The 21,506-nt window shown below is 39.5% G+C and overlaps 1 protein-coding gene across 5 annotated transcripts in view; it reads left to right on the forward strand.

Annotated features, from left to right (window-relative positions):
- lrrc1 (leucine rich repeat containing 1) overlaps positions 1–21,506 on the forward strand; it is a 118,732-nt gene that overhangs the window by 57,058 nt on the left and 40,168 nt on the right. For all 5 annotated transcript variants that reach the window (XM_062983095.1, XM_062983098.1, XM_062983097.1 and 2 more), the window contains exons 5-10: positions 4,367–4,423; positions 4,636–4,699; positions 10,684–10,758; positions 13,493–13,637; positions 19,226–19,344; positions 21,005–21,088. In XM_062983095.1, coding sequence (XP_062839165.1) covers positions 4,367–4,423; positions 4,636–4,699; positions 10,684–10,758; positions 13,493–13,637; positions 19,226–19,344; positions 21,005–21,088 — 544 coding nt within the window. The remainder of the gene's footprint in view (positions 1–4,366; positions 4,424–4,635; positions 4,700–10,683; positions 10,759–13,492; positions 13,638–19,225; positions 19,345–21,004; positions 21,089–21,506) is intronic.

The following is a 21,506-nucleotide window of genomic DNA, read 5'->3' on the forward strand; positions in this document are numbered from 1 at the left end:
AGTTAGTCACTGTATACTAATCTTCTAATCCATATATTCCTTCTGTTAATAGGAGATGACACTTCAGATATAATTTTGGTTTTTACGCAGCAGATCATACTCAGCTTTTAAGATGCTAAGAGAAAAGTATATATCAGATATATATCAAACCAGATAGAAAACAGGATAGGTGTACACTAGCATGCACTTGTAGCATCATTACCTCATCTTTTGGTTACTATTTAGCATCTCACACATTGCCTCTATTGCTTTAGAAACATTCACACTTGAATGGGAAACTGCTGCATTCAAATATGGGTTTGATTTGAAACTGAACCAACAAGTTGGTTCTGCCGAAAAGGTCATGTTTTGGAATGTAATCCCCTGAGGCGTCTAATTGGTCTCATTCTTCAAGTGGAAAATGTATCTGGAATGCAGGGGGAGAGAAACAGCAGCCCTCACTACTTAAGAAACCACACACTCCCCTGCATTGGTTGGGCTATCTTCTTGCATTATAATTTTAAACTCATCTAAAACACAATTTTTGGCACATGGCTGGGAGGAAGAAAATCTGTTTTCCATCAAGGTTGCTCAAAATGTGCATATACATTGACATTACTTTTGTATTAAAGAAAGATCTAGGAAGTTACTTTAAGGTAACTACATTTCAAAAAAAATGGAAAGCACTAAATGAGACAAACTTCCACAAGGGCAAAGGCCACTGGCCTAAATTCATAATTAAAGGACCACCTTCTTCAGTCCTGTCAGGGCTACCTGGCTGTAGTTTGGAAGACACTTGTTCAGAAAAGGTTATTTGGTGAACTAGAATAATTGTGTACTCATTCCTCTGAATTATTGCATTAGTAATTACTATGTAAAAGTTAGTGATAGTGCTGCAGATTGGACCAGAGAGTCAATCCAACATAACAACCTGTATTAACTCAACTGTAGAAGGCAGATAAAGAAATAGTGGTTGTGGTGGTGGTTTCAACTGTTTCCAACTTATGGCAAGCTTAAAACAAACAAGATAAGGATGTCGCCGTTGTTGTTGTTGTTGTTGTTGTTGTTGTTGTGCATCTTCAAGTCATTTCTGACTTATAGCAATCTTAAGGCAAATCAGATGAGTTTTCTGGGGTTGGGTGGCACCAATCCAAGGTCATTGGGTTTCCATGACTAAGTAGGTAATCAAACTCTGGTCTCCAGAGTCATAGTCTGATTCTCAAATCACCATACTACATTGGTTCTTAGCTGATACTAAGTGAGTTTGAAGGAAGACTTTGGACCTTACCAGACATGGTCTTCTCTTCGTTTCTCCTCGTTGCTGGAATGGAGGCCCATGGTGCCCATCACATGAAGCAGGGCAACTTCTTTTTTTTTTATAAATCATTTTTATTAAAGAATATTTTAAAAGCAGGGCAACTTCTGACAGGATTCTGTGGGGCTCCATTTCAGTATTTTGGAGAAAAGGAGCACAGAGTTTCTTTGGAGCAGTCAGGTGTTATCTAACTCCTCATTGGGGAACACAAAGAGGAAGCGGGGAAAGGACGGGGAAAGGATGGGAAACAACATGGGATGGGAGGCCATACCAAACAACAGGGCAAGACAGTAGGAAATGAAGGAGGATGGTTTCTTCTGTTTTCCCCCTGCCGGTCTGATGAAGTCCTGTGTCATCCTGAGGTTTCACTGGTAATGAGAGAAGTCTCCCAGCAGGATGGTAACACATCCAGGCGTCCCCTGGACAACGTCTCTGTAGACGGCTAATTCTCTCACACCAGAAGCAACTTACAGTATGTTCTCAAGTCACTTCTGACACAATAAAAAAGTGATAATCATGGACACAATTAATTGTAAAGCAACCCTGTGCAAATGAGTTACTACATTTCGGCTGTGGTAGAAAACAAGATAAATCTAGATAGCTTACCTTAAACTATTTATCACTCTAAAATAGATTGATGAAATTGTAGACAAGGAAACACTGCTGTGAAAGTGCTCTACTAACATTTATTAGCACATTCCTATGTATTAAATAATGGCTCTGGTTGGAGTTGTCTTTTCTGCTCTGGGGCATCACTAGTTTTACTTTAGGAGTTAACCTAGTATAGTTACTTCTGCCAACCTAGCAGTTCGAAAACATGCCAATGTGAGTAGATCAACTGATCAATGATCAGTAGATCATGTCACTTATACCGCTCCGGCGGGAAGGTAACAGCGCTCCATGCAATCATGCCGGCCACATGACCTTGGAGGTGTCTACGGACAACGCCAGTTCTTCGGCTTAGAAATGGGGATGAGCATCAACCCCCAGAGTCAGACATGATTGGACTTAATGTCAGGGGAAACCTTTACCTTTACTTTAGTTACTTGTTATTGCTTTGTGTGTGTTTGTGCCCTTTCATTTCTTAGCTGTCTGATTTCAGCATTCTGCCTGTGCTTTCTACTAATGCATTTCACATCTGTAAAACTTCTCTCTAGTTCATTCAAACAAACTTCCATTGCAAAAGAAATATTTAGTCTTTAAGATCCCTCACAATTCTTTGTATCTCTCTACAAATTATAAGCCTGGCTGCTGCTCTGCAGTTTATTGCTCTGTTAGGCCGAGTATCCCTTGCGTAATAAAAAGCTATGCTATGTATGGGATCTCCATAGGTTGACAAGTGAGTTGAAGGCACATGCGCATACACACACACAAGGCAGAGGCAACTATGATGTACAGAATCTGGGCATATTTCTGTTTTTATTTTGTTCTGTGAGGTTGGAGGATTAAAGGAGATTATAGCTTTGGGATAATGTCTGATTTCTTGCGTTCCATTTAGTCAAAAATAAAGCCCGAAGAGAGGCAGGGAGAATTGAATGTTACTATGGTGATGATAGGCTTTTATCCTGGGATGGGTCTTTTAATATGATGGGGTGTAAGTGAAAAGCTTAGTCGTGTCATGTCACTTATGCTGATGAACAGCAGGAAGTTCTGACTAACTGAAGGTGCACTTAACACAGCTTTCTGCGACTTTGATAACCTCTTATATCATAATTTTAAAACCAATCTGTATGTTTATTTACATTGCAGAAAATGTATATTTTTATTTTTAATTCTGTCCAAGATATTTTTTAAACAATGCCATTTAATTAGAGTATGGAACGATTACTTTGTTGAACTACCTCTCTCCGTATCGCTGTCATTGTGGCCAGTATCTATACTTGTGGGATTCTGGGAGTTATTTAAAAAGTAACTTTCCTAAACTCTGCAATTCACCTTTAATTCCTTTTTCTCATTCAGTTCCTCATTCTAAAGAAGGAGTGTATGTAACGTGTATATATGTGTTTGCTTTTGTTCGAGCATGGCATGACCCTTGTGCCCATAAAATCTCTAGGAATTTTCTAAGTACTCCAGGCAATTCTATGGCATGCTTCCATTGTAGGTTACCATAGAGTTGCCCTAGTAGACATAGCAAATTAATAGAAATTATACCTCTCTAGGAATTTTTTAGGTCATCCAGGATAATTCCACAGTAATTTCTGGTAGAACATGTTCATTTCATTATTATCCAGAGTGCCCTGTTTCCACAGTAACTTAACTGCCACGAATACTGCTAACAACTTAATATGTAATGTATTCTCCTGATTAAAGAGACCATTGAGAGCCCTTGATGGTGCAGCAGGTTAAACTGCTGAGCTGCTGAGCTTGCTGACCGAAGGATTGGTGGTTCAAATCCGGGGAGTGGGGTGAGCTTCGGCTGTTAGCCCCAGCTTCTGCCAACCTAGCAGTTCAAAAACATGCAAATGTGGTAGATCAGTAGGTACCACTCCGGCAGGAAGGTAACGGTGCTCCATGCAGTCATGCCGGCCACATGACCTCGGAGGTGTCTACGGACAGCTCTGGCTCTTTAGTTTTGAAATGGAGATGAGTACCAACCCCAGGAATTAGACACAACTAAACTTAATGTCAGGGGAAAACCTTTACCTAAAAAGCCCATTTATCAAGGTGTCTCAGATTTATTTATCTGATGTAATGACACATTTAGTCGTCTAATTTAGTTGGGGAAATGTTTTGCCACATATCCTCTTTCAGCAAAGCTCAGTGACTTGTTAAGTGGTTAAATATTCAGAAATAGACATATGTCTTTAATCTTTGAAATAGTTAGACCCAATATTGTCGCTTATATGTGTCAGTACAGAAAATCCCACTTTCTATAGCTGATTCTCTTCTCATTTTAATTTATAGGAATAACATTCTGCTCCCCTATTGCATATCTATCTATTTACCTATATAGAACTTTTAAGAAAATGTTTAAGATGAAAGTATCTGTTTGCCTGTCTTTTATGGTACTTTTATTTTTGAGAAGTTATTTTTATTTAAATGAATTAATGGTGTTTCTTTGGATCTTTTCAGCCTTTATAACCTGGCATCACTGGAACTGAGAGAGAATCTGTTGACATACTTACCTGAGTAAGTGGTGGTTATTTTCACATTTGCGGTGTGAATTACCATCTTTCTCTACTTCCACTGTGTCCACTTCTGTAATTTACAGTGAGTGATTCTGTGCAAGATTGTGCCACTGGAATGTAATGCTTTCATTAGCGGCTTTGAAACATCATTTTTAATAGGCTGCCTTTGGTGTCATATGCTACAAAACAACAGTGTTGTTACTGTTTTTCCAGGTCAGTAGCCCAGCTGCAGAGACTAGAAGAGCTGGATCTAGGAAACAATGATCTCTATAATTTGGTAAGGTTTTTCCCTCCCACACTTTTATAATAAAAATCAGATGTGTTACCTTTTCAGTGCACACATTTACAAATTCTCAGCCACGATGTTTGGGGGAAAAAGCACATCTTAAACTGGATGAACTGTACTTTTTGTGCTTACATTATTTCCTGGCAGGTTATAGAGCTGTCTGCTAATTGAATGCCCAAGAATCAAACTACAGATTTGATTAAATATGCAATATGCAGCTCCCTCTGTGTTTCTTCATTATTCAGATATAAACTCAGAAGTCTGATCCAGGTTGAGACTGGTACACATAGGGAATGGATATTTAATCTTTCTCTACTGGCTTCCTTGCTGTATCTGTGTTAGCAGTTAGAAGCAGCATGTGTGTTTATACACACATGGGATGATTAAAAACAACCTATAACTACTGGAAGATACTGTCTGTCTGATTACAGAAGTTGGCATGAAACCTGAGTGGGGGCTGTAGAAACCTCTTTGTTTCTCCATCTTGCTTGCAGGTATGCGGCACCTGTTCATTAATGCTTAATCCTTGATGAGAAGACTTTGCCCTTTGGGCCATGCAGCTTTGGAGCATGGATTATGTGCTTCTGCTCTGTAGCTGCCATTTTTTCTATTTTGTTTTACGATGCAAATGCCTAATCTATACTGTTGTAATTATTCCAATCTGTATTTACAGTCATTTTGCAATTGCAGCAACCAAAAGTGCCCCCCCCCCAGTCCTACCTTTGAAGGCTTGCTGCTGTGACAGGGCCCTGCAGGGGTCTCAGCAGCTACTGATTTCACTGTGCCCCTGGGCATGGCATTAAATGACATGGGCTCCCCCTGCACACCTTCAGAGGTAGTATTTTGAAGAGGAGCATCTGAAGATGTTAAACCTACTTCTCTATAGTTCTTTTCTTGATGAAGGATGTCAGAAATTATTTCTAAAACAATTAAAGCAACGATATAGATCCTGTCTATTGTCAAAGGTTTACACATCTGGAATCTGGTGTTGTGTTGTTTCCATGCTGTATGACTGTGTTCTAGCAGCATTTTCTCCTGGCGTTTTGTGTGCATCAGATCCTCTGAAGATGCCAGCCACAGATGTAGGCGAAATAACACAACACCACAGTATTTTCTGTCTTTTCACCAAAATTACCCTCCTAGGGCCCTTCCACACAGCCATATAACCCAGAATATCAAGGCAGATAATCTACAATATCTGTTTTGAACTGGTTTATCTGAGTCCACACTGCCGTATAATCCAGTTCAATGTGGATTTTATACAGCTGTGTAGAAGGGGCCCCAGTTAAAACAGTTATAAACTCAGCAGACACGGGGGCAATTTTTCTGTCCCTTTTGACCACGTGGAAGCAACCACAAAAATGCCAGAAATTTATAGGAAACTAAGAGAAGTAGCAGCAACTTTAAGAAAAATTGAATCTGAAAAATTGATGTTGATATATGTGGCCAGTTTAGAAGATGAGTTGCTGCTCCTGGAAGTTTCTAGGGGACTTTTCACAATTATAAGACTATGACTTTTAACAAAAATGAATTCATTCTATGGTTCCTGGAAATGGTAGTTCAAGGAGGGTGAGGAAGAGTAGCATTCACAGGCCCTTTTTACACTGCCATATAATCTAGATTATCAAAGAAGATAGTCCACATTATCTGCTTTAAACTGGATTATATGAGTCTACACTGCCATATAATTCAGTTCAAAGCAGATAAACTGAAATTTTATATGGCAGTGTAGAAGGGGCCTCAGCCTGAGAACTTCTGTGGGTCGCTGATCAAACTAAAAATCCCAGCAGTCTGTGAGATGGATCAAAGCTTGCTAAGATTGAATAATAGTGCTATAATTGTGTAGCAGAAAGTACCCCAGGAGAGGGAAACTCCCCCTTTTTTGTTAGACAGTCAACACAGTTGAGACACGTGGTTTGTGCTTTGGACTATGACTTTGGAAACTAGGGTTTGATTCCCTGCTCAGCCACAAATACCTGCTGGGTGACCTTGGATGGATCATATACTCTCAGCCCCAGGATACCTCATGAGAGCATCACCTTAAGGTTGCCATAAGTTGAAAAGGGCTTGAAGCACACAACAACAACAGGTTTGGGGCCATAAAAATAGGTTTCAGGGCCACATTATGATCTCGGGTCACACTTTACCCAGTCTTGCATTAATATAGGTGGAACCCCCATTGGCGCAATGGGTTAAACCCTTGTGCCGGCAGGACTGCGGACCGAAAAGCTGGCGGTTCGAGTCCGGGGAGCGGGGTGAGCTCCCATCTGTCAGCTCCAGCTTCCCATGCAGGGACACGAGAGAAGCCTCCCACAGGATGGTAAAACAATTGGGCGGCACTTGGACAACGTCCTTGCAGATGGCCAATTCTCTCACACCAGAAGCAACTTGCAGTTTCTCAAGTCACTCCTGACATGAAAAATAAAATAAAATACGCATGAAACCATGTGATATAAAATTTTAAAAATGAATCTATAAAAATACCAAACTTCAAAGGGAAATAAATCAAGCTGCTCTTTTTAAAACTTGGTTATTGAAAGTCAGCATATAAAAGAATGAAAACCAGCATATGCTGTCATTTAATAACCATAATATGTGCATAGAAGGCAGGCTGCAGCGACTAAAAATATTCTGAGGTTAAATTCCTAATAATAGCAGTTCATGCTATACTTTGGTTTTTAAAGCTCTCTCAGTGTAAAAACAGAGAATATGAATGTGGCGATCTCTTGCAGTATGGAGTTATTTTGTGTTCCTGTTAGATTTTTTGTGTATTGCTATTCATTTGCCCTTTACACTTTGTCTTTTTTACTATTTTAAAATAAATTATTTAATCTGATCAAAATATTAGATCTATAACTACTTGGATATGCCTTTTCAACATCAACCTCTACTACAAAGTTTGGAGAAACTGGATTAATGGCAGGGACTAGGTTAACTTTTTATTCATATAGCACAATTATTGCATTAAAGCCATAATTTAGAGACCGCATCTCCCCCTATGAACCCGCACGTTCTCTTCGCTTGTTGGGGGAGGCCCTTCTCTCACTCCCACCACCCTCGCAGTCGCGGTTGGTGGGGACGAGAGAGAGGGCCTTCTCCGTCGTGGCCCCCCGGCTTTGGAACTCGCTCCCTAGAGAGATCAGGCAGGCCCCTACCCTCCTCTCCTTCCGTAGGAGCTTAAAAACCTGGCTCTTTCAAAAGGCCTTTGATACTTAATTTGGTGTCGGACTGATCTATCTGCCCATTTTATAATAGCTCCATTCTCGAGGTGTTGCCAATGCTATATTGCACTTTGTCCATTTCAACTGTGAAATTACCTTCCCCATTTCGCCCCATTTCGGCACATGTTGCACCTTGCCTGGGTTCTATGAATTAGTCTCCAGTGTTAATATTGTATGTTTTATGTTGATTTTAACGATTGTTTTTACTGTAATTGATGTTTTTATTGGATAACTGTTTTATTGCTGTGTTTTCATATTTGATTGTTTTATCGGGCAAGGCCCCATGTAAGCCGCCCCGAGTCCCTTCGGGGAGATGGGGCGGGGTATAAAAATAAAGTTGTTATTATTATTATTATTATTATTATTATTATTATTATTATTATTATTATTATTTCCAACAGATCCCAGCAAAATAACTGAAAGTCCCCATTATGTTATACTTTTTACTAACTTGGTTACTCTGTCCACAGCTCTTGTGGTTTTGGGGTTTGACTATAAGCAGTATGTGAATTGGCTTTAATTTTCCTTGAAGCTTGAAGAAACCCTGAATTTTTTACTGTAAATATATGTAAGTTCTTACATTCACTCACTCTCCCATGCATACAGAGTGCATGTTTTGAACACTTTTTAATAAATGATTTGTCTCATACATACACAAAAAGTTCTTGTAATGAAGGTGGAGGGAAAGAGCTGATAGAAGCACAAAAGGCAGTATATCCTGGGGAATGAATGAAATACAGTTGCTATGAAATCTGCAATAGATTTCCTAAGGCAAGCAAACAAGAGGCACATTTTGAGTATTCAAACATATAATTATTTTGATTTGTATGATCAGTTGAATAGAAGGTATCATTTAGTTGATGGACTGGAAGTTATCAACACGAGATATGCTAGTACAATTCCTCCCAAAAGCTGTCAGAGATGCATGTGTTTGGCTTTCAAATGTTTGCGGAAATAATTGCAAACCTGTTTCCTTGCAATTATGAAGAGCTAAAACAAAAGTCCATGCAATCTAGATTTCTCTGTTAGAGTTTGACATCAGTGTTTCTCACTGCCTGATCAGCATTTATGTCAGGGAATTGGGAAAATACATCCCCAGTGCTTTTTGTGGCCCCTAGGACCAGCTTTTTTCTTCTGAAATGTTTCAAAACAATTAAAAAGTGCCCTCCAGGGACCCATGTAAGCCTCTAAACATGGTGAAAATGTTCTAATTTGCCCTAGAAGATAACTGGGAACTATATATATATATATATATATATATATATATATATATATATAGTTCCCAAATGGGTATGATGAGTGCTTTGAATTTCTAAGGTTTTGGCGGAGGGGGAAGGTTAATGTGCCCCCTAATTCTTCACAGTTGCTTACCTCAGATTTTATTTTTAATGGCTGTATCAGAATTAATATCACAGGCTGGGATAAAAATTCTCTTTCTTAAAAATAAGTTGCACTTTCCACATTGTTTCAGTAATCAAAAAATTAAGTAATAAAATGACCAAGTAAAAGAATAAAGGAGCCTCTGGTGGCACAACGGTTTAAACTGCTGAGCTGCTGAACTTGCTGACCGAAAGGTCGGTGGTTCGAATCCAGGGAGCGGGGTGACCTTCCGCTGTTAGCCCCAGCTTCTGCCAACCTAGCAGTTCAAAAACATGCCAATGTGAGTAGGTCAATAGGTACCGCTCCAGCAGGAAGGTAATGGTATTCTCTGCGTTCATGCCGGCCACATGACCTTGGAGGTGTCTGTGGACAATGCCGGCTCTTCAGCTTAGAAATGGAGATGAGCACCACCCCCCACAGTCGGACACGACTGGACTTAATGTCAGGGGAAAACCTTTACCTTTACCTTTAAAAGAATTAAACCAACTTGTTTGACCTTAGATGACATAGGGTGTATCTGCCTAATATAGTTTGTTACAACTTTAACTGGCATACCTCCATCCTGTGGGATCCTGAGTTTATAGTTTGCTGAGATTTGCTACAGCTTTCTTTCCCAAGAAGGGGAAACCCAAGAGCTTCATAGGATAGATTGGTGGCCGTATGATTAAACTAACATAACATTTTTGGTTACAGTTGCACAAGGAAGGAAAGAGTTAATAAAACTGGAACATTATTTGGAGTTCCTCATTGTGTATGTACTATGGATACAGGAGTGGGGGTCATCAGAGGTTGGCCTTGGAAAGAAGTTGAATCATGTCAAACTTTACTACTCCCTCTCCCTTGAAAGTCTGAACTCAGTGTGCCTATCTTCAATTTGTCTATGGACTTAGGTGATCCCATGAATTTGATAGGGGTTTCTTAGGCAAGGAATACTCAGGGGTGGCTTTGCCAGGTCCTTCCTCCAAAGTAGAACCTGCAGCACCTGGTGTTTGTAGCTGACCTTCCTTTGTAAGTACTTTCCAAGGCTCATTCTGCTCAGCTTCCAAGATCAAACAGGATTTCTTACCTTTAGGGTATTAGGGTTAGATAAACAACATGGTTTGAGTCTGGCGAAACACTGTGAGGAACTTGGATTACCTGATTAATCACATACTGAGTAGTCAACAATTTGAAGGATATGGGGATTTTCTGCTTATTTTTATATACATAAATCCCTTGCTATAGGACTGAATGCAAATCTAATGCCCAACTCTGAATCAGTTATCTAAGATGTTAAGCTGCTACAAAGTTTTGTTTTTATTCCTTCGCATACTTTAATTTGTGCTCTGTATTGTGATGCTAACCAGGATATTTGTTTTCTCTTGTGTACTTTAGCCAGAAACTATAGGAGCACTTTATAATCTTAAAGACCTTTGGCTGGATGGAAACCAGCTGGCCGAATTACCTCAGGTAAATGGCAATTTCCAGTGTTTTTAATTAAAGTAATCTGCTTGGAGCACTATATCGAAGGATAGAAGTGAAAAAATACCTCACTATTTAGAAGAACAGTATGTTCTTTATAAGGCAACATACTTTACTTTCAACTCCTCAGTATCATTTTATATTCATGCGCATTGAATGTGAATTTGGAAGCTGAAGAAGAATAGGGGAAGTGATGTGACTCTAATTTAACTTATTAATAAATGTATATTTTAAAATGGCTGAAAGTGCCATATTCACTTATGTATAAGTTGACATGCATATATTGAGGGCAGGTTTTGGGGACAAGATATGGGAAAGCCTCATTGCTGCTTTAGGGGGCCATCCACTCCTTGCTGCTATATTTCCCCCATCCAAGCATTTAAAAGCCCAGAGGGTTCCCACAGCAGAAAGATAGAAGGGATATGTGCTTCTTTTTGGTTCTCCCAGGATTGCAGTCAGGAGCTTCTCTGAACGGCAGTCCCTAAATCCTCTAGTCAAAAGCAGTATCTTGACTTGAGTCTCGAAAACAGGATTGTTCCTTTTAAAATATGAGTTAATAATAATACACTTTATTTATATTCCGTCCTTCTCCCCAGATGGACTCAGAGCTGATTACAGTATCATAGAGCAGACAAAGGCAAACATTCAATGCCTTATTTACAAACATACAGTGAGTCATACAACAGAGACAAAGGCAAAGACTTTTCATTTCTGGTTTTGGAGACGGTACTCATTTCTGGCTCTGGGAGGTGCTCTTTCAGTATTTTCAAGCCAAGGAGCCTGCGATGTTACCTCCTGGCTGGCAAGATTGCTTGTAGCATCTCTTTGCCTTTTCCTGCCGAAGCGGTACCTATTTATCTACTCAGATTTACATATTTTCAAATTGTTAGGTTAGCAAGGAGCTAGGGCTGACAGATGAGAGCTTATCCCTATCTAGTGGATTGAAACTTCCAGTTTTCAAGTCAGCAGATTCAGTGGCACAAGAGTTTAACCCAAGTTTTTGGGGTTGGTTTTTTCTCTCTAAAATTTCTAGACTTATATACAGAACACATTTCCATGAAACAACTTCACCAGCTCCCAAATCATTTCCAGACTCAAGTCAAGGTACTGCTTCTGGCTAGAGGTTTTTTGGACAACCATTCACAGAAGTTCCTGACTGCAATGGCCACTCAGACCAGCAGGTTCTGTCTCTTTAAAGCCTCTTTAAGTCTCTTTGTGGAGAGAAAAAGTGGGGTATAAATAACCAACAACAATAGTGATAATAATAAAAAATTGCACACATTTATAGCTGAAAGAAATTGTGTGTGCTTTAATTAATGGATAAGACTTGTTATCATTAGTAGACAATTTGGCTTTAGGGACTGAATGCAAGAACCAGGTTGGTGTAGTGGTTTGAGCCTTGGACTGGGATTCCAGAAGACAAAAGTTTGGATTCCTGCTCAACTGATGAAATCAACTGTGTAGCTTCGGACAAATCCCACACTCTCAGCATAAAAATAAGGTGATGGCAAATCTCTTCTAAACAAATCTTGCCTTGTAAACCTTATGATGGGGTCACCATAAATTGGGTCAACATGAGGCTAGACAACAATCTGAATGAGAGCATGGTGGCTTCAAGGAAAGTCTTGTTATCCACGGAGTGACATGTACAGGGCTAATTGTCTTGGGGAATTTTGGTAATTCCACTCAGGCTGGGTTTTGAAGACAGATGCAAGCATTCATTTTGACACAGCATTAAAACCTTCTCCATAGTCCTTCAGATTTTGTTTCAGTCCTGTTCAGTCTAGGTCTTTACAACTTCTATTTGTACAACATATTAAAGATAGAGATTTGCTGAGGAACAAATAGACGGTTCACCTATAGTGGTTTCTTTCACTGCAAATTGTGTGGTACACCGTATGAAAGCTCATTTTCTTCAGCATCAAGCACTTATCTGTGTGAAGGAGCATTTCATATTTTTGTGAAATGCATCTCTACACAATTTATTATTTGGAAACTGAAAAGTGGATGAGACGTATTAGATAGCATGTCTACTTTCCATCATTTTTTCAGCTGTGTTGATTCAGCAATGTTGAGTGTTTTGATGACTGAAGGGCTGATTATGACAGACTGTGTGTAGGTGTGAGTTTGTGGTGAGAGTGTACTTGTGTGTGAACAGTATTAAAAATAAATTGGGTTAATTTTACAATCAGCATCTTGATCTTCTGCTAACTATAATCCAGAGTTAAATATAATTTGAGTGTGCAGTGGCAATACTTTATATACAATTTAACAAGATGAAAATGTTGCTTCATTAGAAATCTCTTGCTATACAAGAAATGCAAGATACAGAATCTCCATGTATTATTCCTGAAGTATGATTCCGCAAGAACAGCTTTGCATAGGTCACTTTTGAAACAGGGAAGTTGTCTTCATTTGCCTGGCCATTTAGCCCTTTAGCCCATTGACCTTGATTCAGCAGCTAGGATTGGGTGTTGCTTTTGCTGAATAAATGGGTTGCACTCCTGACTCGGAGAGGAAATCAGCTTTGGAACTGTTAGGACATGCTAGGCATTGCACACACAGTCTTTACTTGTGGTGACTCACTTGTGATATCATCAGGAAAAGGTTGTTGCCTGTCATAGAGAAATGGGAGTCCTTTGCTCTTAGATGTTGTAACAGGACAGTTGTCAGATCTCTGTCTGTTGCATGTTGAGACGTGACTTCGATTTTTGCTCTGTAGGAAATAGGAAGCCTGAAAAACCTGTTGTGTCTGGATATCTCTGAAAACAAACTGGAAAGACTACCAGAAGAGATAAGTGGTCTGACATCTTTAACTGACTTACTCATCTCTCAAAATCTTCTTGAGGTGCTACCAGATGGTATAGGTAAGTGAAAAGTTAGAGGAAAAAACAAAAACATGTGCATTTGTGTTTGTGTGTCTATTAGGAATGCCTTCAATCCGATCAAATAAGAAGTTGATATATGATGAAAGCTTCACGGTTTGCCATATGTATTGAAGTCATTCTCAGGATTTCTTCTGGTGGTAGAGCTAATTGACACTGTGTTTGCATGTGATTATGGTTTAGCATGATGAGGATGGGCTTGTGCAAATTTTGAGCTACTCCTGGAGTGCTTGTGACGAGATTCTTAAAATTCTGCCCAACATTTAGCATATTGTCGGAACCCTAAAATGTAATGTGTTTTACCAAAACCACCCAGATTCCCACAATTTGAAATCGGTTTATTTCAGATATATTCTTAAATGGCAGTAAAGCAAGTACATGGCCACGACAGAAAAGCAAGTACATGAACTCAGGACTCATATAGACTCAGATCTACAGTGTTCCCTCACTTATCGCTGGGGTTAGGTTCCAGGAACACCCGCAATAAGTGAAAATCCACGAAGTAGGGACACTATATTTATTTTAATATTTATACATTATTTTAAGTCTTTATCAACCAATCGTGTGTTGATAAATCGCCTCCTTCTCCTTCCATTGCCACTTGGTCTCCTTTTCTCTCCCTTTGACTTCTCCTTCCTCAGGCTGTAAATTGTAATTTTTTATGATAATAGTCTTTTAGAGGTTATTGAAAAACCGCAAAACAGCAAATCCGCAAAAAGTGAACTGCGAAGTAGTGAGGGAACACTGTATACATCTGAATTAGGTTATTGTGGAAACGGATCTAAAAAAAAGCTGCTACATATTGTTTTTTATTCCTTCCTGCTATGTAATGTATAGTTAGTTCATTCTACTTATCTAAGTTGTCATTATGTTGTGCATTTCTATGCCTGACCACATTGATGTGGGCCCTTAGTAGGCATATGATCTTATGCTACATTACAGAGTGGGAGAGAGCGGTATTGGCATTGCAGGTTTATGTTTCTTTTAATGTATTGTTCTGTGCAAATTCTGAGTAACCACTTCTCATTCTGCAGCTTTCTCAGAAGAGTGATTTTTGCCTGCTACTTATTTAATGTGCTGGTTCATGGTTGTTACTTTTGGAAAATGGCATTCTCAACCATTTGGAGATCATAACCTTTTTGAAAAGTTTGATCTTTCATAGGAAGCCAAATCCCTGTTTGAGTAGAATCTTTACATATGGTATTCAACGAAATGTAATATGCAAGGCAATGTCTTCAGTTGTTAGACTTGAACCTATTGTCTCTGATCTGTTAGGAAAACAGAGAATATGCCTTAAAAATGCAGTTTCAGAAGTGTTTTAAGTGCCTAAAAATATATCTATTCTCCCATAAAACAACAAGTTTTATATCTTGCACTCAAGAGACAATCATGAAGTAGGCTTTGGTAAAATAACATATTTGGTTTACTCACAACTTCATGTGTTCAGCATAACACAGGTACATGGTTTTTCTGTACAGATGGCACAGGGCATATTTCTTACAATCAATAGGCAAGTGCTTGCTCTTAGCAGTCCAAAGTCTAAGAAGAATCTAAAAAGGAGTCTGATATCTGAGCAGTCTCAGATCAGATCATGTGGTCTGCAGCCCCTCCCACAACCTCTCAGGAAACATAGAGCAAAAGAAGCTGCATACAAAAACATACATATAAAACAGTAGGCAAACAGAATCATAGATTAACAAAATGCTAGAGAAGGCTTGGAGAAGCTTGCAATTTCCAACATTTACACCTCTCATTTAAGAGGCTGAATATATAAAAAGTCAAGAAGACTATAAACTTAAAAAAAAACCCCAAACCTCATGTTATAATTCTATCCTGTATGGTAGCAATCATTTTCTCTGCTTCCGCTGGCCCTATGTAGTCTAACCAGAAATTTTCACAAAAGTCTTCAAAACTGATGTTTTCATTTAGTCTTGCTGGTGATTGGATATACTGGAAAGGCCTGCAGCAAAATGTAAACTAGAGTGCAGGATATTTAGTAGCAATGAAATTATTCCATTGCCCATTTGGCTAGATTCTCATAAGAATGGATTAGGAAAAGGAGACTTGTAATTATCTGAAACTGTATATAGTCTTATATGAAAGTCTTAGAATCATAGAGTTGGATGATACCATAAGGGCCATCCAGTCCAATCCTTTGCCATGCAGGAACATACAATTAAAGTACTCCCAACAGATGGGCATCCAGCCTCTGCTTGAAAACATCCAGAGAAGGAGACTCCACCACACTTCAAGGCAGCATATTCCACTATTGAACAGCTCTTACTGTCAGGAAGCTCTTCCAAATATTCAAGTGAAATCTCTTTCCCTGCAATTTTTATCCATTGTTCCATGTCCTAGTCTCCAGAGCAGCAGAAAACTAACTTGGACCTTTCACAATCTGATACCAGCATATCAAGCTTCCTAAGCTGCTCATCATAAGGCTTGGCTTCCAGATCTTTGGTCGTTTTTGCTCATCCTCCTCTGGACACATTCCAGATTGTGAATATCTTTCTTTAATTGTGGTGCTCAGAACTAGACAAAGCATAACAGTTGAAGTCTGACCAAAGAAGAATAGAGTGAGACTATAATTTCCCTCCATCTCAACACTATACTCCCATTGGAATTGCATTGGCTTTTTTAGCTGCTGCATCACAAAGTAGACGCATGTTCAGCTTATGATCTACTAAGACTCCTAGATCCTTTTCACACGTACTGTTTTCAAGGCAAATGTCACCCATCTATATCTGCATTTTATTTTTTTCTGCCTAAGTGTACATTTTCCTTGTTGGAAGTTAATTTCCTTACATAGTTTTTAGAAATTGTCTTAAATATTTTATTCATTCTTCTAAAAAAAATGCAGAGTGAGTCTTCCTTATCCAAAATGCTTTGCAGCCAGATATTTTTGGTTTTTGTATTTTTTTTCAGATTTTGAAATACCGCTACAGTATTTGTGAGATATACATTCTCTCACACCAGAAGTGACTTGCAGTTTCTCAAGTCACTCCTGACACACAAATATATATATGTTGATAGACAAGGAAAGATCTGGGACATCTTATGTGAGTCGAGTCCTCCCATTCATCTCTTGTGTGTCAGGAGTGACTTGAGAAACTGCAAGTCACTTCTGGTGTGAGAGAATTGGCTGTCTGCTAGTATGTTACCCAGGGGCGCCCGGATGTTCGATGTTTTATCATCCCTATGGAGGCTTCTCTCATGTCTTCGCATGAGGAGCTGCAGCTGACAGAGGGAACTCACCCATTCTCCCTGGATTTGAACTTCTGACCTATCAGTCAGCATTCCTGCTGGCACAAGGGTTTAACCCTTTGCGCCACCATGGCTCCTGTATATTGAATGCAAGGAGCCCTAAAAGAGGCAAGAGAGAGATGAGTGGGAGGACTCGACTCACATAAGATGTCCCAGATCTTTCCTTGTCTATCAACACACTCTTCTCCCATTTAACCAGGTAGGCAGGAATGGAGGAGAAAATCCATCCCTCTTCTCCATCATCATCTTCTCTTGTCATCTTTTTTTGGCTGGATACAGCTGGCTGCCAATGGCATTGCTCTGTGCTTGCCTTCATGGCTGTTTTAAGAGTGCCTGAACTGCTGCAAGATGCCATCAATTGAGGTAAAAAGCAACATGGAAGTATCTGGGACATTTGCCTTTTAGAGCGACCTTGTGTAAGTGGATCCTCTCCCCCTTCTCCCTCTTCTCTTTCCCCAGCTCTCTCTCCCTGCCCCACACATACACGCTCTTGTCTTCCTTTATCATAGGAAGATGGGCTGTCATATTTATCATATTCCTGGACTGTAACTTGTAGAATCCTCTAGGTGTTATGGCTAATGGTAAGGATGGCTTGAAGTTGCAATTCAGTATCTGGAGAGCTGAAATCTGCTCACTCGAATGCAAAGGAATACTCATAAGACAACATCTGACTGTGATTTTCCGAAATCAAATGGCTCTATCTATATAATTCTTATTTTGATTATTGTATCATGTCTGCCACTCTTCACACCTCTACTTGTTTGTCCTAATATTTGTTCAACTTGCTTAACTTCCTGTTTCCTGTCTTTTAGTTCTTCTGCTCTTGGTAATATATTTCAAAGCAGCCAATCAGCAGTTTTACTGTAATTGATTGAATGCTTCAGTGGAATACTCTTTCTAATTGTCGCACAACTGGATATGTGAATAAGGCCACCAGTTAGGCACGGTTTGACTCTTTAACAAATTGTGATGCCCCTGGCTGCGAGAGCACTGGAAACCAGTAAACCAGTACACTGAGGCCTATAAACAGTCTAATATCCTTATTAAGGAATTAAGAAATTAAAACGAAAACAAGCAGAAAGTATAGTCCATCAATAGACCTTTCAGGAAAGGTCAAATATAGTCCAGTAGTATATTGTCCAATATATAATATTAGAGTTTAAAGTTTGTAATCCAAAAACCGAAACACACTCAAACTTCCAAGCAGTTTGAGTGGGGAAAACGTCCAAGTCTTTCACTAGAGTTCAAAGCAAGTCCAAAGGCAAGAAATTGAAGACAAGGATGGATACACGGCACGACAAGACATGACTGGATTCACGGCAAGACAAGTCAAGGAACACGGCTTGGCAAGGCACGACAAGGCTGGAAGGCAGTGGACTTAAACGCAGTCCACACTTGACTGGAAGCGAAGTTAATCCTCCAAACTGACACATTGACTCCGCGCTGGCTAGCCAGCGCACAGAACTTTTAAGGAACTTCAAATCTCTTCACAGAGCAGGTGTCCAAATGCTCTTTTCCCAAGGGAAAAGAGCTAACACAACATCTTCACCAGATGCAATCCTCCCCGAGAGTTCTCAGGGGAAAATAGGTTAATCAGCAGATTCCCTTGCTGCTAATCGCGCGCTTCGTCTTTGTCCCGCTTTCTCCTGTCTGTTCGTTTGTACAAACATTCTCCTATCAAAGGGAGAAGAGCTGGGAAGAGAAGACTCCGTTCCAAGGTCCTTTTTAATGAGCACTGAACTGGAATTGTCAATAGGGTACATCTGGAACGGGGCAGACTCTTGCTGAATTGGCACTAAACCTGTTTCCTCATCGCTGTTGTCCACAATGGAGTCAGGTTCACAGCCCAAGGGTCCATGGGACATCACACAAATTGTCCATTGCGTTTAACTTCCCATTCCATCCCCAAAAGGGCATTCTGAGTACAGCGTCCCTGACTTAAGTTCCTATGTGTTTGTATATTATTTCAAATTGCCTGTTGACTTATGGCAACCTCATGAATGCATAGAGATTTTAGGTAGGAAACACCCAACAGATTGTTTTGCCCAGTTCCTTTCTCTGAAATATATCCTGCAGCATTCCCCATCCAAGTGCTAACCAGGGTTGACTGTTTAGTTTCCAAGATCAGATTGTATGTTGGTGAGGGTTGAGAACCTGATAGAGTTTTTCAAGCAAATCTCAATATTTTTGGAATGCACAGTATTGATGCTAGTGAAGTTGTTTGATCTGCACAATGCATAACTGATACTAGTGCTTCTATGACTCTTTTTTAAAGCATATTTAGCCTAAACTGTTCTCTTCTTTAGGAAAATTAAAAAAGCTGTCCATCTTGAAAGTTGACCAGAACCGGCTTGTTCAGTTAACAGAAGCAGTAGGGGACTGTGAAAGCCTTACAGAATTAGTTCTTACAGAAAACCAGCTGCTGGTAAGTACTGTGTAGGTCTTCGCATAGTTGGCAGTAATTATGTCTTTTTTTTTTTTGGCTCATCCTGACTCATTTTGACTGCACCATCTTTATTTTACTACCTTATGACTGCAATAGTGAAATGCAAGACAGCTGAATTACTACTCTTCAATATAGGTTCTTGTACATTATATTACATGCTGTGAGGGTTATGGCCTAGGGAAAAATTTGCTTCAGAGTGTGTGTGTGCGCACGCATGTATAGGTGTGCGAGTGTGTTTACAAGACAGGACACACTTGTTTCTCTTCAGCTTAACAAATAACTCATAGAAAACATGTACCAACATACATTGTGTAAACATTGCTAGAAGTTGTATTCCACTTCTTTGTTAGGGACCAGCTGGCTGTAAATATTGTGCAAGAGAGAATAACAATAGCTGCAAGTAGATAAAGGTAGCTGGACCCTGAAAGGTTACATGTTGCAAACAAGAAAGGAACTTAAAAATTTTTAATGACAGCATCCTCTTGAATTCTGGGATTGCTAATTTAGGAAGGGTCCTGCTCAGCCAGAGATCTCCTCTGATGCCTCTGATGCCCAGGATGCACTCATGGCACTTAAAATAGAATCATACTGCTATAATTGTATAGTGGGAAAGGTCCCCAAAAAACAGTGGAAAGGCCGTATTTTTCAATTGTTATCAATGCTGGTGATTGCACAGATTTCCAGTCATTCATTTTGTTGAGTCTACAGATCCATGGCACTAAGCATTAAAGGGTTTTTTAAACTCAGAATTGCCCCCAAATGTATTAGAAAAATGTTTGGAGCAGTTCTGCTACTCTTTCCATACCAGACCATATCCCAGGAGATATGATAGATGTGTGTTTATGTGTATGCGTATACAGTGTTCCCTCACTACTCCACGGTTCACTTGTCACAGATTTGTGGATTCGCCATTTCGTGGTTTTTCAATAAATTCTAAAAGACTATTATAAATCATAAAAAAATTACAATTTACAACCTAAGGAAGGGAGGAAGGAGAAGCCAAAGGGAGAGAAAAGGAGCCCAAGCGGTAACAGGAGGAGGAGGAGGCAATTTATCAACACACAGTTGATGGTTAAAGACTTAAAATAGTGTATAACTACTTAATTAATGTGTAAATATTAAAATAAATATAGCGTCCCTACTTCGTGGATTTTCACTTATTGTGGGTGGTCCTGGAACCTAACCCTTTCGATAAGTGAGGGAACACTGCATGTGGCAACTCCCAAACCTTTAGACAATATGAGGAATGCAGATGGCTGCAAAGCAGAGGAAGAAGGAAAAGAACTTTATTCCTTGAACTTCATCCAGGTATTATTGTGTTAAAAAGAAAGTGGCATCATCAGAACCCCTTTTCAGAGCAAAATTGTGAACTCACTGCCAACTCAGATTGTAGTCACAGAACCTGGAGTATGAATCTTCTGCTGGTATAACCTATTGGCTCAGGTTTCTGGGAATGGTAGTCCAAAGAATTAAGGGTATGTGTCATTGTCTGTACTGCTACCTTAGGATGTATTTCTCATGTGCAATCCAGTGGTATCTTGAACTTCCCATTCATTTGCTTTGCAGGATTGTTTTTTTCTTAAAGATGTGGTAGCAACAAAAATAATGACTGACCTTGTTTTATTTGAATCTGAAACAGACTTTACCAAAGAGCATTGGAAGGCTAAAAAAACTAAACGTACTGAATGTTGACAGAAACAAATTGGTGTCTTTACCAAAAGAGGTAAGAATTATCTATTTGTCTTTGTTTGTGGTAAGGACATGGAATTATATGGTAAGGTTGTCCTGGTTTTCTATAGCTAGAACAAAAGGAGTTTGTGTGACAAATTACTGTATTCTGGCTAGTAAACAGGAAATAACTGGTGCGGGATTGAAGGAGACCTATGGAAATCAGCATGGTGAATTATAGCAACATAGAACTGAAATTGGTGCTTACGGTGTCCTGTGGAATGTGTAGCAGCTAATTTCTGTGTGGAAGTTTAACTTAAATGATTACTAGTTTCAGTTCTCAGGCCTGCCTATTCCAGATCCAATACGTCAACTCTTCCTCCTTCTGCCAATATCTTCTTATGCTGCACTGGAGTATTTTCTGAGTTGAAAGCTAGACTTCTGACCAGGGCAGTGTTTTGAAACATTAACTG

Source organism: Anolis carolinensis, chromosome 1 (genome assembly GCF_035594765.1).
Source record: "Anolis carolinensis isolate JA03-04 chromosome 1, rAnoCar3.1.pri, whole genome shotgun sequence".
Taxonomy (NCBI): domain Eukaryota; kingdom Metazoa; phylum Chordata; class Lepidosauria; order Squamata; family Dactyloidae; genus Anolis; species Anolis carolinensis.